This window comes from Pelodiscus sinensis, chromosome 2 (genome assembly GCF_052426305.1).
Source record: "Pelodiscus sinensis isolate ZL-2025 chromosome 2, ASM5242630v1, whole genome shotgun sequence".
Classification (NCBI taxonomy): domain Eukaryota; kingdom Metazoa; phylum Chordata; order Testudines; family Trionychidae; genus Pelodiscus; species Pelodiscus sinensis.
The window spans coordinates 231,225,107-231,242,376 of NC_143053.1; the positions used below are offsets into that span (position 1 = coordinate 231,225,107).

The following is a 17,270-nucleotide window of genomic DNA, read 5'->3' on the forward strand; positions in this document are numbered from 1 at the left end:
TAAAGAAAAAATGTTGAATGGCTTGCTATTCTAAAAGTCGTGTTCTATCTATTGAGATATATATAAAAAATATGAGAAATGCCGTATTAATGGTACTAACGGTGTTCTGTTTGGAATGCATAATACTGAAAAAAATATAACTTGCAACATTGTATGAAATGTTAACATTAAAGCTATTTATAAAGGATTGTTTCACCAAGACTATTTGTTAAAAATAATTTAATGCAGAATGGAGTAATGTCTGTTCTAACTCGCTCTTCCAAATTCAGTAAAGCCTGACTTTGGTTTCAGTTTCTTTTCTCTTTCGTAAGTGTACTACTTATATTATGTTAAACCTACTGCTGCACTTAGATTGCTTCTGTTTACTAGTCTACTTAATTGTCCCATTAATGGAGGTTTAGCCTTTTTTTTCCCTCTCTCCTGAAATCATAGCAAATATACTTTGTTTCTGTATGTTAGGGCATCAAGAAAAAATAAAAAACCTCTGTGTAGCTTGCCTAAGTGTTCACACCTTGGTAAACCAGATATTATTTTCAGTTTTCAGAAAGAATTTTCATTAGAGGATAAAGAAGAGCTTGCTAATAGCACAAAGGATATTGATGCTAATCTTTTAGCAGTGCTTCCAAAAGGTAGGTAAAGAATGTAAGTGTATGTGTATGCACATTGGGCAACAAAACTTAATATAGAATGGTTCAAGACATATCTGAGACTCATAATAGGCACACAGGGCTTTTAAATTAGTTTTCACTTCCCAGTGGAGGCTGTATTAATGAAGGAGGAGAATAATACAGAAATTATATACTCTTTTATATAAGTCATTTGTTAAATCATTGCCTGTGGAGTTCAGTTTTGTTTACCTAATTTCCAAAAGGTCAGACAGAAGCTAAAATTCAAAACTTTCAGCAGACATTATAAGTAGAGCTACATGAATACTTAGTATAGGAAGAAAAACTTGCTTAAATTTACAAAAGTACTTTCATTGGTTGTGTTGGCAGCCTTTTTCTGTTCACCTTTTAGCGATCCAAGTCACTGAGGTTTCCTGTATAAATGCTCAGTGAATTTTAAGCTTATGTACTAGAATACCTTCAAAGGGCATAGTACACCTTATTGGAGATAGGATCTTATGGGATCAGGAAGGAATGAGACTGAGTTCCCTCAGCCCCTGTCGCAGATGGTAAACAGTCCAGAGAAGCACATGATGGCAACCTTTGTGCATACACCCACACAAGCAATTATTTGACTTTTCTGAGGAAAAAGTAAACCTAAACACATGAGTAGCCAACAAATGCCATCTAAGCCTAATTATCCTAAGAATGTGACCTCTGGCTACATGTGTGCTTTCTAGCTAGGGAAATGGTTAAATTTCCTGGTCCTTTAGCCATTCTCGAGATTTAAAACACCACTTCTTTATTCCTCATCACAAGTTACTTAATCAATTATGAAGCAGTAAAAATGCTATGTGACTTGTGACCCTAACACATTTTATTAGGGAAGGAAAAAATCCAGATAAATGGAAATGGCTATTTGTGAACAGATGGACCTTGAACAGAAAAGGGCTAACTTCATCAAGTGAACTGTTGACTTGAAAATAATATGTAGCAGGAATCAGGAAGTCACCCCCACTCAAAAGCATACTATTGCAGCACTCAGGATGTTGTATGCAGCATTCATCCCTCTTTTAAAAGATCACAGATTTGCCATGGACAGACAAGACGGCATGGTAATCTCATTTGTGGCATCATGATGATTGCATACAATTTGTGGCAATACATTTTACAGTGGAACAGGTATCATTATCGAATAACATGGCTGATCCTGCTCCTCTTCTGTAATCACCTTTGTGATATAAAATCAATATGGATTTGTTGATGTGTGAAAGAAGCTCACAATCACTGAACTGGGCACTTTTTGCTATAATTGTGTAACACAGTAGAAAGTTCTATTTATCAAATGTTGGATACTAAACGATGTACAGGCAGTCCCCGGGTTACATGGATCCGACTTACATCGGATCCCTACTTACAAACGGGGTGAGGCAACCCCGCACTAGCTGCTTCCCCCCCCAGCAGACCAGGGAGACGCAAAGCTAGCGGGCCTCCTCCCTCCCCCCAGCAGACCAGGGAGACGTGGAGCAGCTGTTCTCAGCAGACACCTCAGCTTGAGAATAAAGGACTGAGGGAAGTGAGGTGTGGGAGAATAAAACTGAGCTCTGGAGAAATGTTTGGCTAGTTTCCCCTACAATATGTACCAGTTCCGACTTACATACAAATTCAACTTAAGAACAAACCTACAGTCCCTATCTTGTACGTAACCCAGGGATTGCCTGTACCCAGTGTTGCTCAGGTATTTAATTCAGTTTTTGGGTTTAGAAAATAAAATGAAAATGTACATGCTTCATTAGAATCATTTCTCTGGGGTAGGGCTGGGATAAGGAGTTCAGGATGCAGGCTGTCCCGAGATGAGAGGAATATCCCAGCCCTCTCTCTCACTGCAGCAGCTTGGGGCCAGACGAGAAGTGACTGTACATGGCCACTGCAGCTTCAGAGAGGGGTGCAAGTCCCACGGCTGGGGCAGGTCTATCATCTTACCTCTGCATTCCCCAGCAAGAGTGAGGAATGCAGCCAACTGTGCACTTTCGCCTTGCTCCCTGATGAAGGGGAGCAGTCAGCAATGTTCCCATATGAATCAGGGGGGAAGAGGTGCCATCTCTAAAGGTTGCCTGGGGGAGGCTCAGATCTGGGACAGTCCTGGACTGGGGAGGAAGGAGGTCATGCCCCCAGTCAGCCCCTTTCACCTGCCTAGTGAGTGTGTGTCTATTCTGCATGGTTTTCTGAGAAGCAATCCATTCCAGGCACATTCCATTTTCCTGGAACAACCAAACCTTTACCTTGCTTTAAGTTATAAGAGGAAGCTGTATACTGAATTTGGGGGTCCTAGCTCCTCCAGTTTAGGAGGAGTTCTTGAACAGACACAAAGACAAACTCTCTCAAATATTTAGTAGATAAGCTAGCCATAATACTGAAGCAATCAGTACCCCCTCAGCTTCTCCATATATTGTCTCTTAATCTTCACTGTGAGGAAAAAAACTGTGTTTGACAACATGCAGGTTGACCAAGGAGGGAAACCATCTTGGAATCAAATGGCCTTTATTAAAAACTCCTTGCCAGCAAATGCCTTGTACTTAAACTAATTGAACCCTCCATCCTAAGAAACTCTTCTGGTCGTATAGATTAAATGCCATTTTATCTTAAAAAGTGATGCAGTGAAATAGGTTCTGAGGTTTCATTCTCACTACGTACCAAGTTTTCAGTAGAGCTCAGCTACCGCTAGCTTTTTAAAATTTACATAGAAACTACTTTGTAGAAGTATTTTGTGGGGCGGAGGGAGACCATCTAGCTGTAGGTATAAGATTTGTTCAATTTTCTATTGGAAAAACTATGAGTTTTTAACTGCCAGCTCAGCAAACTTATCTGTGTACACCTAGACTGCTTTGTTGTACGTCTGGACTGTGTGGACAAATTTCAAAATAAGCTTTTTTGATTTAGACTCTGAATAAGCTATGCATATTGCAAATTGCGTAGCTTATTCTCAAAGAAGGGTGCTGTCCAGATGCACCCTACAGCTCTAAGAATCAAGTATGGAATCTTTTATACCACCTATAATTAAAGGGCTTTTGATAGGAATTACACTGACACCTTTGCAACCCTGTTATGCATAGGTGAGCCAGCACCTATTTCTGATGATATAGTCTGAAGATGGAGTTTCCTACTTATGTGCAGTATAATTTGGCCTACAGATTTTAATCAAACTGAAAATCTTTATCAGTTGATTGGATTTTTCTCAATTCAAAGGGAGTTAATGTGAGCTATTAGGGTAATATTATGACCTATATTAACTATAGACGAGGAGTGGTGCTCTAGGGGTGAATTTTTAATCTACCAGTATGATAAAACAAGTCCATATGCCTGTTGTCTGTGTGGGAATTGTGAAAGGTTTAATTATTTTTGCTCTTAAAACAGAGCTGTAAAAATTAAGAATGTAAAAATTTGTTTAAAAATGTAACCATGTAACTGCTAAAGCTTCTAGCTGTTACATGGTTACACATTGCATGCTCTGCAGTATAAAGCTTAAATAGTGATAGAAATGTAGCCGTGTTAGTCTGGGGTAGTTGAAGCAAAATGCAGGACAATGTAGCACTTTAAAGACTAACAAGATGGTTTATTAGATGATGAGCTTTCGTGGGCCAGACCCACTTCCTCAGATCAAATACAAATCAAATTTGATCTGAGGAAGTGGGTCTGGCCCACGAAAGCTCATCATCTAATAAACCATCTTGTTAGTCTTTAAAGCTTAAATAAGCACTACTGAGTTGCTAATTCATTTAAAGCATGAGTTCCCAAACTGGGGGGGCGTGCTGAAATTCCGGGGGGAGGGGGCGTGAGGTGACCCAGCCCTCCCCCGCCCATTCTGCCACCCCAAGTTTTGCTGCTATTTTTGTTTCTCATCTCCCATCAGTTCCTTTTTTTTCACCTCCTCAACAAGATTTGCTGCTATTTGGGGGGGGGGAGGTGTGAGGGTTTCTCAAAAATCAAAAAGGGGGCGTGATGCTGAAAAGTTTGGGAACCACTGGTTTAAAGCAATATTTTCCCGATGTGTCTGTGTGACAGTATAATTCTGTTTGGTTACAGAATAAATGAACCGTAAACAGGCATGGCATTGGCATCTGCATACACATAGAATTGCAGACCTTAGTAAAGAAGGAAACCCAATTAGATGGGCTTGCAAGAGCCAGCCAGTGTCTTCAGAAGAGAAATGTATGAGATCCAGCAAATAACACAATTCTGCAGTAGCAGACTACCTGCCTATATTTAAAATATTTCCCCAATAGAGAGTGAGAGTATGTGCATAATCAGAAAGAAAGCTTTTTGGTGAAAGTGCTATTCAGATGTTGATCTGCATGCCTGAAATTGCCTTTTGGAACTTGAAGTATGTGGGGGAAAAATGCAAAACATTGTGGAGTAGGCCTATGCCATTTTTTGTCTCCATCTTGTTTGGGAAGGTGTTAGAGAGAACCTTCCTGAGTCTGATGCTCGACTTAGAATTGCAGCCTAAGTATGCGAGAGATTTACAGTGCAGTTTAATTGCTAAAGTTTGGCTTTTTTTTTTTTTAAAGGAGACTTCATAAAATGAAGTTGACATTTTGTAAAATGAACCAAAAATAGTGATTGTCTGTTGGTAAATACAGCTGTATGTAATTGGCGAGCGGGAAGGGGAATAGTCAGATAGTAAACATGAAAGCTCTCTACTCTTTATATAACAAAAGAATTTTCAAGCGAGTCTGTGTAATCATTTCATTGCTCCTTTTAATTGCACATAAAATTGTGGCCTGGGGTGAAGAGATTATGAGGGTAAAGAGGTCTGACTAGCTTGAAATTGTATAGTGTATGTATAACCAATACATAAAATCGAAAAGGCCTAAATAAATTTGAAGAAGTAGAAATCTGCAGGACTAGCCTTTAAGACAGCTAATGTCCCAGGTGAAGCCATTTATTTAAGCAAAATATTAGTTAACAGAACTTAATTTCTTCAAAAGTTTCTTCAGTTCTGATTTAATTAGATATCAGACTAAATGAGAAAATGTCAATGGATGCTCCAGGCTTTTTCTACTTTGCTTTTACTTTCACTACTCTCCCACCCATTATCATTAAAGGTCCTGTATTGCAGCAACCAGTTACAAATTGTACTTTAAGATGCCTTAATCTGTTCTTCCACAACTATTTATTTAGCTCAGTTGCCAGTCACTGTTGGAAAAACACCTGGACCTTGCTGGTCAGCGCAGTTTGACCTGTCATCTCAGATGGCATTTCAGCACATGTAGGCTGTGTCTACACTGCACCCCTTTTCCGGATTCATTTCAATAACTGATTTTTAACCAGGACATAAATCAGCAAACAGGAAACATTGATTTAAATAACCAATTTTCAGCATTTTTGCATTAGTGCTACTTCGTTATTTTTCCAGAGAAAGATTGTTGGTTTTTTTCTAAAGGTAGACTGAACAAATCATTGAACTGAAATTGGGGGGGCGGCCGGGAAATCTTTCTGCCCTGCAGAAGAGGCCCCTGCTATCAAAAGCAGGTTTGGCGCTACAAACGCTTGGTTGCAGGTTACTTAGCTAGTGACTTCACCCCATTCAGTGATTTGACTTTCTTCAAAACTTTTCAACACACATGTACAGTTTAATGTTTTAAAGTGATTTTAATAGATTTAGTAAATTTAGGCCTTTAACATAGGTTGTCATAATTGCATATTTTATTTTAAATAGGTGTATTTGTAAAAAATCAATCTGTATTTAATTTATTTAAAATCAATTTTTAAAAAATCTTTTTAAAAATAATGAATATTTCCTCTGCTAACTTTGAGAGAGGCCTACCCATAAAAGTTACATTATCATCGTGTTTAATATGCAGTGAAGTAAGATAGAAGAATTCAGCTTTGTTATGGTTCATCCTTTCATAGTTGTATAACTTCATATAACTTAAGCTGTGATGCCTACAGAAAAGTGACAACTGATAGCCAGCTGGCATGTTGAGACCAGTGCCTGTCATGCTGATCATTATTGTGGAATTGTTTCCATTTGCTTTTTTGACTTTATCCACTGGTTGTCTCATCGTCTACTTAGATTGTAAGCTTGTTGAGGCAGTGGTCTGTGTGTTTTGTATAGGATCTATACCAATGGGGCTCTCATCTGGAGTTCCTAGGCACTACTACAATAGTTTCGGGATTTTTTTAAAGCTGATATTTGCATCTGGGAAGCCAACAGCCTCGCCAGACCTCTGGGCAAGGTACAGAGGTGGTTCTACCCTCCAGGAGGGGGACAGAGGGGCCCTTGGGCAGAGCCAGGGCAGCTAGCTGTTAGCGCCATCCAGAGCATGCCACCCAGGGCTCTGGAGCATGGCATGCAGCACTCAAGTGGTAATTTAAATGGCCTAGGCCCCTTTGAATCGCTAGGCCCTGGGGCAGTTGCCTCCTTTGTGTCCCCTCTGCCAGCAGAAGTGTTCTGCATGCTGTCTTTATTGAACCACCTCATCCTAGTTCGAACTAGGGGAGTAGTGTAGACATACCCTTTTAAGGAGGTTGGCAAGCAAGGAACACAAATAAGACATGTTTACCTACCAGTGACTGGTAGGCCATCCCTTCTTCCTCTAATGCTTCCCACACAATCTTATAGAAATCCTGCTGTGATATCTGAGCAGTCCTAATTTGTAAAATGAACACTGCATCATTGTTTCTTTTTTCTTTTTAGTTTCAGAATTAAGAAAACTCTTTGAACCAAACAAGCAGAACATTTTGGAAATGAAAAGGTAAAACAGCCTTTTGTCAAATTGCTGTAAAATGCAAATAATTTAGCAATAGTTTCTGGCGAGGGTCATAAAATAATTCTATTACCTAAGTCCTTAGGTAACAGTTATACATTTTCTTCCATCTTTTGCAGGAAAGAGAGGATCGCCAGACGTTTAGAGGGTATTGAAAATGATACGCAGCCCATCCTCCTACAAAATTGTCCAGGATTAGTTACCCACCGTTTACTAGAAGAAGATACACCAAGATATATGCGTGCAACAGACTCATATAGTCCCCACTTTGGTAAGAACTATGTTTATATTTATATAAAAATAAATAATCGGGCATACAGTAGCAGATACACTATTGTCAAGCTTAATATTTACTTTGAGAGAGAGCGCTGCCACAAGATGCTTTTAAATTGCTTTTTAGTTTTCTTTCTGGCTGATTTTTGTGCATATAGTCTGTCTTCCCAGCATTTTGGGAATAGACATTAGTTGTATTTTAAAACATGGAAGTTATTATAAGAATCCCAACTTCCTTGGAAAGTTAAAGACACACTCAATATTCAGGAGCACTTACTGCATGTTCCTTTTTCATTATACGTGTTTTGGAGAGGTCACTGAAAGAAGTAAAAGTTTATTTCAGAATAGTTCATGGGAGTAGCCTTAAACAGTTGTGCTAGTTCATTCTGAATTGCAAAAACCTGTAAGAACTAAAAACGCTAAGTAACACCGTATATATGTTTGAAGCCTGTTTACTGAATGTCAGGTGTGATACTCCACACAGTTTTGAATAATATTTTTAATAAAAATGTGAATATAGGATAAGTTATTAAATCACTCTTAATTCTACATACTTTTTTTTGTAGGAAGATCAAATGAAGAGGAGGAAACTTCAGATTCTTCCATAGGAAAACAACCTAGGTCATCCAGGTATCGAGCAGAACCTACAGGAGCAAATTCAGAGCCTCCATATAGCACAGGAGCCATGGATAACCAGGGACTTGAGTCGAAAGCAGAAAGAATAGCTAGGTACAAGGCAGAGAGGAGACGCCAGCTAGCAGAAAAATATGGATTACCTTTAGAATCTGAGGCAGATTCTGAATATTTATCCAGATATACCAGGCCACGAAAAGAGCCCGACACTGGTGACAAAAAGGAAGTAAAAAGCGACAAGCAGGAAGAAGAAAGCAAAGATTTTAGTTCCCTGTACTTCTCCAGGTCTGAGAATAAGGAGTCATTGAGTACTGCTTCTGAATCGAAGGAACACTTCTTCCATGAAAAAGACAGAGTTGCAGAGAGAGAAGAGCTTTCAAACTTGGAGAATAAAAAAGCACAGGAAGTTAGTGCTGCTGGACAAGCTCAGGACTTGTCACCAGAAGTGGATGGTTCTGCATCTTTTTCATACTCTGAGCAGGAATCCTCCTTTAAGGAAGTGCCAATATCACCTAAGCAAACTTGCCGGTTATCCCTTTCCTCACCAAAGCAGCCAGTTTCACCAAGTCATTCACACATTGATCAGCCCTTCTACAGTGACACCAGACAAGGGTAAGCATGTTTTTCCTATATTGGTATTCACCTTTATAAAAATCTCTATAATAAAAACAAATTCTCCCCTGGGGTAATGTCCTGTTGCCTTGAGCTGAGTTCTGGCTTTTGATATTTAGGTACTCATTGGCGTATCTTGTAAAACCGGATTACTATGCTTACATGCAATAAGGTTTTACAAATCTGTGTGTGTTTGCTGAGAGTTTTATTAGATTCAAGATACTGTAACAAGAAGGTCCTTTTATGAAAACAAGCTCTCCTTTTTAAAGAGATTTTTGGTGAAATTAAGAATGGGAATGGTTACAGTACTACATTTGCTGCATTTTGATAATTTTCATTTACTGTTAGGTTTAGAAAATGCTTGCAATTTAAATGTATTTGCATCATATTCAATATGTCTTTTAGTAAAAGCAAATTTTCTGAAATACTTTTCTCTGTACATGGAATATTTTGCCAGTGTTAAATAGAAGTAGCTTGTTTCCATAGCCTGCAAATGAAAGTCTTAAACGAAAATGTTGGTTAGTTGGCTGAAAAGAATTGTCTGGCCATTGTAAAACATAAGGACCATGGGATTTAGGCAAATACTGATTCTGTTAGTAGTCCCATAGATCATATACATTCTTTTTTGGGATGTTGAGCCCCAGAATACTTGAGATGTAAATTTCTCCACTCTGTCCTTCCCACATAAGCAAGTCCTTCTTTGAGAGACGTCCCTGTGGGTTCTCCACAGCAGGTGTCAGTGCATCCCAGCACCATTGACCAGAGTTTTGACAGCAATGCCAGGGGAGGGGCGTGCGTGTGCGCAGTGCCCATTGAGTGTGGGTCCCATGTATTACAACTGCACATGTATGTCCCCCTCACAGTTCCTTCTTGCCATCCCCGTCTTGAGATTGAACTTAGTAGTGGTCTTCACTCATCGTCATTAATCCTGTAGAAAACTAGCTAGTTCTAGTTTTCTTTCTTCATTGATTTCCCATTCGATCCAAGTTCGTTCGTTCTCACTCACTCTCAAAACCTTTTTCCCTGAAGTTTTTTCCTGTTGTTGTTAGACTATTCACGTTTCAGTTAACTATGCTGGATTCACCAGGTTTTAAATGTTGCTTGAGCTGCAATGACACCATGCCTGTATCTGATGGGCACTCTAAATGCGTTAGGTGCCTGAGGAATCTCATGTCCAGCAGGATTACCACCATTGTGCTAAACTGAAAGTGTGAACCTACAGAGATGGACATCTCTGCCTCAAAATGATCATGCTGCAGAAATCCCCAGCACCCAGCCTCTAATCCAGGTACTGACTGGGCCCCAAATTGATAAAGAAGTCCCCCAGGAAATGTGCCTCATTCATTCTTCATAAAGTACAGTCACCCAAATGGTGCACAAGTACAAAATTGGCACTGAGGGCCAAAAAAGCACTGCATCTGGGTACATATGATGCATCAGCCATCTCCAATTGACCACAATACTAATAAGCACGGTGCGCACAAAACACATACCGAGGCAACAGGCCTGAGTATGCTTGCCTCACATAGCTCAAGAACCAACATGGTACTGAGCAATCACGACGCCAACACGTTGGCACAGAAAACTAGCGGCAAGGCACCGCAGCAACATCTACACCGGATGCCAGAACCATGGTAATATCTGTCGGTACTGTGTGCGCCATATCACGGAGCACACATCGGCACTGGCAACGCCACTGCTGGCATCCGTACCAGCTACGGTGTAGATAATAATGACACCTTCTACCCTGGCACCGAGGTACCTGCATCAGAGGGACTTAATTGTCTAGTCCACGTTCAATTCTCCTTTCCTCAGTACCAATACTTCACTGGCTACAGCAGAACATAAACACTGGATGTTGCCTAGTGAACTTTCGAGTGACTATGATGGGGATGTTACTTTCTCACCCCAATTGTCATCTGGAACTGAGGTCTCTCTGTACCATCTGCTGGTTCTGCCAGTCTGAGACCCCCCCACTGGGCAGGGCTATCCCAACATGGGGACCATATCTGTGGCTGCCACCACCCATGCCATATTCGACACATTGGCAATACTGGAGCCCATGGGCCTGCAACTATAGGAAAGAGCACACTAAGAAGCACAACATACAACCTGCTCCCTTCCCATCACCACTCTCTCTCCATCACCACAACGAATGGAAGACGAGGCACAGGAACCACAGTCTTAGCAATAAGGACTGGATCCATCTCCTGATACCAACTCATCATCCTACCCCAACAAAGCAGTAATGCCGCCACTACCACCAACAGCAGTGGACGATTTTACTGCATTTCAAGATCTTTTTAGAGTGGCAGCTGACCTCAATATCGCTATGAAGGAAGTCACAGAGGCTCAATATGAACTCAACATCCTCCAAATAGCCCCATTAGCAAAAATCACCCTACTCATAAATCCGGCCTTCACTGACCTCGCAAAGAGGATTTGGCAGACTTTGACCACCATTATACACACATGCAAATGGGCAGGTAGGAAGTATTATGTCCCTCCCAAGGTCTGCAAATTCCTCTTTACCCATCCACCCCCACCAGAGGGCCTCATTCTACCCCGACTGATAGAGACAGCAAGAGATTAGACCTCTTTGGGAGGAAAGTATACACATCATCCATGCTGCAATTTAGAGTAGCGAACTATATGGTGTTACTCAGCAAACACGATTATAACAACTATTCCAAGTTTAACACTTTTATTGATTTATATACAGGAGGCAAAAACAACCATTTAGGGTGGTTGTCATGGAAGGCCTTACAATATCCAAAACACCTCTGTATGTGGCTCTTGATCCACCACTGGAGATGTCATGAGACAAGCCTCATGGTTCAATTTTGCAGATTTTTTTCCTGAGAGATACAATCAACCATGGAAGACCATCTGTTCGAGGGCGAGACACTCTTCTCCATCAAGACCAACAAGGTCTTTCATTCTATGAGACTCCAGAGCCACACTTCATTCTCTGGGAATACATACAACCACATCCAGAAGACAGTACAGATATCCGTCATACCCCAGACCAAGGTACCCACAATATACTTACCAACACCAAAGGCAAGACCAGCACCCACAACAACAGTGTGGTCACAATAGACAACAGTGTACATGCACGTAAAACAACTCTACGAACCAATCACCCTAGCAAAATAAAGCAAATGTGAGGCTTCGTTCAAGGGACTGAAAACACTCTCACCTGCTCCAGCAGCATCATCCAGTTATAAACAATTTAATAATCGCATTCTGCCTTTTTACACCAAATGTCAGTCTATAACATCTGACACATGAGTTCTCCAAATGATCTGATCAGGATATACCATGCCATTTACCTCCATCCCTCCTCCCCAGCCACCCACTCTGTCCCTCCTCAGGGACCACTTCAATGATCTTTTGCTGAAGCAGGAGGTTGAATACCACCTTCTGCTTGGCACCATAGACTCCACCCCCCAAAAATACAAGGGAAGAGCATTTCGTTCACATTACTTTCTCACACAGAAAAAGGATGGGGTTTGGTGTCCAATTCTAGGTCTCAAAGCCCTCAACAAATATGTAAAAAGGCAAAGATTTAAGATGGTAACAGTAGCCACTATAGTCTCGGCACTGGAGCAAGGAGGTTGGTTTTTCTCTCTTGACTTTCAGGGCACTTATTTTCATATAATGGTTCATCCCACTCATAGATGCTTTCTCCACTTCATCCTTGGTACCAATCACTATCAGTATACGGTCTTGCCATTTGGACTCTCCACAGCACCAAGAATTTTTTTTCCAAAATGCTAGCAGTAATCACCACTTACTTAAGGAAGCAAGACATTATCATCTTTCCTTACTTGGACAATTGCTTGATCAAGGCAAAATCTGAAATAGACTCCTATCACAGTACCTCCCTGGTCAAAGTATGCTTCCACTCTCTGGGCCAGTTAATAAAGATGAAATCAGTGCTCACACTATTGCAGTCAATACAGTTAATAGGAGCACACCTAAATGCAAAAACAACCATAGCCTCCCTTGCCAACCAACAGGTTCTAAAGAATCAGGGACCTAGTCAGCAAGCTACCGGTCGTGCCTCAACTCATGGCCTATGATTGCCTACAACAGTTGGGACACATGGCATCATGCAGTCCCATAGTACCCGACATGTGCCTTTTCATGCATTGCCTCCAGGGATGGCTCAGGACAGTGTACAAACCAAACATTCACCCCTTGACCAAGACTCTTTCCATCCCCATAATGATGAAAGGTGCTGTACTGTGATGGACGAAACCCAAAAATCTATGTACAGGGATCCCTTTACTAATTCTAGAACCCTCTCTCATCATCGCTATAGACGCTTCCCTCATGGGATGGAGAGTGCACATGGCAAACACAACAACTCAGGGTGTTTGGTACCTAGCTGAGAGGACCTTCAGATAAACACTCTAGAGCTCAGACTCATCATACTTTCATGCCACCATTTTTTTTCTGGCATTGTCAGGCAAACGTGGGAGTCTACATCAACAGCATTGCATTGTTTATATAAACAAGCAAGGTGGTTCACACTCCCGTGCTTTCTATACAGAGGGTATTACCCTCTGGAACTGTTGCCTCAAACATGAGATTGCTATAAGTGCCTGCTACCTTCCGGGTATTCTAAACACCACCACAGATGCTCTCAGCAGAGCCTCACCTCAAGAGCACAAGTGACAAATGAACAACAGCATACTGCCAACACTCTTCCATCACCAGGGCTATCCTCTGATAGACCTTTTTGCACCAACAAAAAGTGCCCCCTATTTTGCTCCAGAGTGGGCAGAAGCAAAGAATCTCTGAGAGATGCCCTGATATTCAGATGGAGCTCCCATCTGCTATACACCTTCCTCCTCATACCCCTTATCAACAAAACTATACAGAAAATAAGAACAGAGCAAGGGTCATTCTTATAGCTCCTTCTTGGCCCAGACAGCCATAGTTCGCCTTCTTCAACAGGATGGCTGTATTTTCTCCAGTCACTCTACCGCAGAGTCCAGACCTGCAAACCCAACCAGGCTCCAAATTCAGCATCACCTCTTACTCAAACTTCACCTCAAAGCCTGGTACCTACATGGCTCTCAGGGTTAGATCTATAATGCTCCAAACAAGTATAGAATGAACTACAACATAGAGTCAAGTTTACTCAAACATACATCCACAAATGGGCACAATTTACCCACTGGGCCATATCATGAAGCTTCCTGCCAGAGGTGGCTCTCTTACCTTCCATCCATGAAAACCACCTCTACTGGAAACAATCTCCTTTCTCAGTGAGTTCTGTCAAAGTCCATCTGGCAGTGATTACAACTATCCACATGAAAATCGATGACACTACCATATTTGCTCGCCCAATGACAAAATGATTCCTCAAGGGTCTCCAGGCCCTATACCCTAACACAGTTACTATGACTTAACCATGGGATTTGCACTTGGTTCTCAACGCATTCAACAACCTTTCAAACCCATGGTCACATGCTCCCTACTTTACCTATTGATGAATACTGGTAAAGTATCGATAGTGTCGATTACTTCAGTCAGTTGTGTGGGAGAAATAGCAGCATTAATGGCCGACCTCTGCCCCATATACCATCTTTTAAAGAATAAAATAACTCTCCATGTGCATCCCAAATTCCTGTCCAAGTTACACTCTTCTTTTCATATAAATCAAACCATTCACCTTCCTGTATTTTTCCCAAGCCTCATGCTAATCAGTTAGAAGCAAAAATACACCTGCTTGATGTCTGCAGGGCACTATATCCTTTTACATACATAGAACAAAATCCTTTAGCTCTTCATCAAAACTGTTTGGCTCACTAGCAGAACTTAATAAGAGAAAGGCGATCTTGGCCCAGAAGTTCTCTCTTTAGATTTCAGACTGCATCAGATTCTGCTGCAATCGAGTAATTATACCTACCTCAAAATGCGCTCATTCCACCAGAGTGGTGGCCACATCAGTGTCTTATCTTCGCAAGGTTCTCATTGCAGACACTTGTGCAGCAGCCACGTGGGCCTCCAATCAGACGTTCACCAAACATTTTGCACTCCCTCAAGGCCTTCATCAACAAACAAAATGGCCAAGGCTTTGTTATCTACAGTGTACTTACCAGATCCAAAGTACCTACCCCCATAGGATATATTCCTCTGTAGTCACCTGCTGTGGAACACACACAGGGATATGTCTCAAAAAAGAAGAGATTACTTACCTTAGCAGTAACTGACGTTCTTCGAGATGAGCAGCCCTGTGGGTGCTCTACCACCCTGTCACCCTCCCTCCCCTCTACTTCAGAAATCTTATACAGGCCAGGTTTCCAGGTAGAGAAAGAGCTGAAAGGAGGGGAGGGAAGTGTATGCCTGATCACGATACACAGAATCTGTGCACCATGGGCAGTGCACATGTGCATCCCCCGCCCCCTCTTCCCCCGCTCCCACACACTGCTGTAAAAACTCCAGTCAATGGCGCTAGGATGCATTGACACCTGGGTGTGGAGCACTCACAGGGACGCTTGTTTTGATCAACATCTGTTACTGCTAAGGTGAGTAACCTCCTCTTTTCACATGCTCTTATGACCTGAGAAATCTGGTATCTAGTGGACAGGAGATCCATCTGAATTCCTAGTCTTCATTTGAGAGCTATAGCTTAAGATTGCAGATATTGCTTTGAAATCTGAGAACCATCTGAGAACTATCAAATGCTTTATTGTAGCAAAGGGAAAATAGTCTCACTAGTAATTTCCTAAATACTTCATCTGACAACTTCGTCCCCTAAAAATATGCATATTTAGTTTTTGGCTCCCTTTAAGTTCATGTAAGTGAGTGTATGCAAGTTATAAGGAAACAAAATGAAATGGAGTCATCCTGTAACAATACAGCTCGGACCTCTTGTCTAGCACCTTAAGGATCTGAGTGGTCCTGAACAAGGAGTTTGCCGGTCAAGAGTAGGTAAAGTCTGGCTTTAGGCTCTGCTGCTGGGTGGGCCTGTGCTTCCTGCCTCTAGGCCCCCGCCATGCCAGGCGTAACCAGGCCTGCCTCCCGCACTGTGCCAGCCCTGGACAGGGGCTGGCCCTGCTGCCTCCAGCCCCAGCAGTGGCTGCGCCCTCCCCACACCTCGTCATGGCCCTGGTCCAGGCTCCATGTCCAGCTGACTCCAGCCCAGCTTGGGCTGAGCTCCCCACCACTAGCCCCAGCTGGGACTGCACTCCTGCACCAAACCAGCACCAACGGAGGCTGGGCTCCCTACCGCCAGCCTAGGCTATGATTCTGAAGCTGGCCAGCTGGGGCTCTCTGTCCAGCAATATCCATGGTCCTGCTGGACCATGGTCCTGCTGGACCATGGATGTTGCTGGACCAGAGTGTCCCAGATTTTAGAGGTTCAACCTGTAGTTTGATAATGTACCATCTGAAAAATGCACAGTAAATTGTTACCAGTAAGATCTAGCTTTGACGGGTAATCTTGACTACTTCAGGATAATTTAAATGAAATAATACAAGTGGAATGATTGAGGTTTTTCATTAACCGACTTTGGGAAAAGATTTATTAGAATTGTTACTTTGACATTGTAATTCTTCGTTAAGAAGATAAGATATCCTTTCGGGTGAGGGAAGTAAAACTCCTGAAAGTCTTTAGAATGAATCCTAAGTTCTCCATTTCATGGTGTTTGTGCACCTTTCAAGTAGTGTAAGAAAAGTCTCTCTCCCACAGCCCCTCCCAGTCAAAGGCTAGTACCTTGTAGTATAAATGTCTCTCTTTGGGTTTGTTTTCCTTTTCCCACCAGTAGATGAATGCAGCCAGCTATCCATTATCTATATTCTGTTAACGTGTGCAATTTGCTTTTTTCCCCATTTCAGTTTCAGTATAGCACATAGGACAGGACTGATGATTGTACTTCATTTTAGAGCCTTGAAAACTCAATTTTTAAGACCTCTTCCATTTATGTACACATCTACATACAGGTGTCCTTGGACACTCTGCTTAAGAGGTGTTCCTCTCAGACTTTTGTTTCTCCTGATAGTTCCCTTAGATAAAGCTCATAAGACCAGGACTGTGTATACGTGTGAATAGCTACATAATATAACTGCCCTGCCCGCTTTGACTGGCTATTTCACTATACTGAGATGTTTCAGGGAGTGTGGCCAAACAGAAGGTTTTAACCAAGCACTCCACATGTTTATCTCAAGCTTTATTGAGTTAATCTAAAGATAAATCAGTCCTGACTAATCCTGTTACTAATAGGAACAATTAAAGTATGAGCCCCCACAGCTCTTCCTTCTCTCATTTATAAATCCCTGAAGCTAAAGGAGTGGACCAAACTCTAGCTTTAACAAAGGCAAAGAGATTAGACTGTTACTCTTCCAAGCCAAAAACCTG

At 41.7% G+C, this 17,270-nt stretch overlaps 1 protein-coding gene across 41 annotated transcripts in view; it reads left to right on the forward strand.

The window, feature by feature from the left end:
* SVIL (supervillin) overlaps positions 1–17,270 on the forward strand; it is a 197,412-nt gene that overhangs the window by 105,928 nt on the left and 74,214 nt on the right. For all 41 annotated transcript variants that reach the window (XM_075922624.2, XM_075922625.2, XM_075922620.2 and 38 more), the window contains 4 exons: positions 538–629; positions 7,306–7,363; positions 7,495–7,646; positions 8,215–8,893. In XM_075922624.2, coding sequence (XP_075778739.2) covers positions 7,356–7,363; positions 7,495–7,646; positions 8,215–8,893 — 839 coding nt within the window. In that variant the 5' untranslated portion in view covers positions 538–629; positions 7,306–7,355. The remainder of the gene's footprint in view (positions 1–537; positions 630–7,305; positions 7,364–7,494; positions 7,647–8,214; positions 8,894–17,270) is intronic.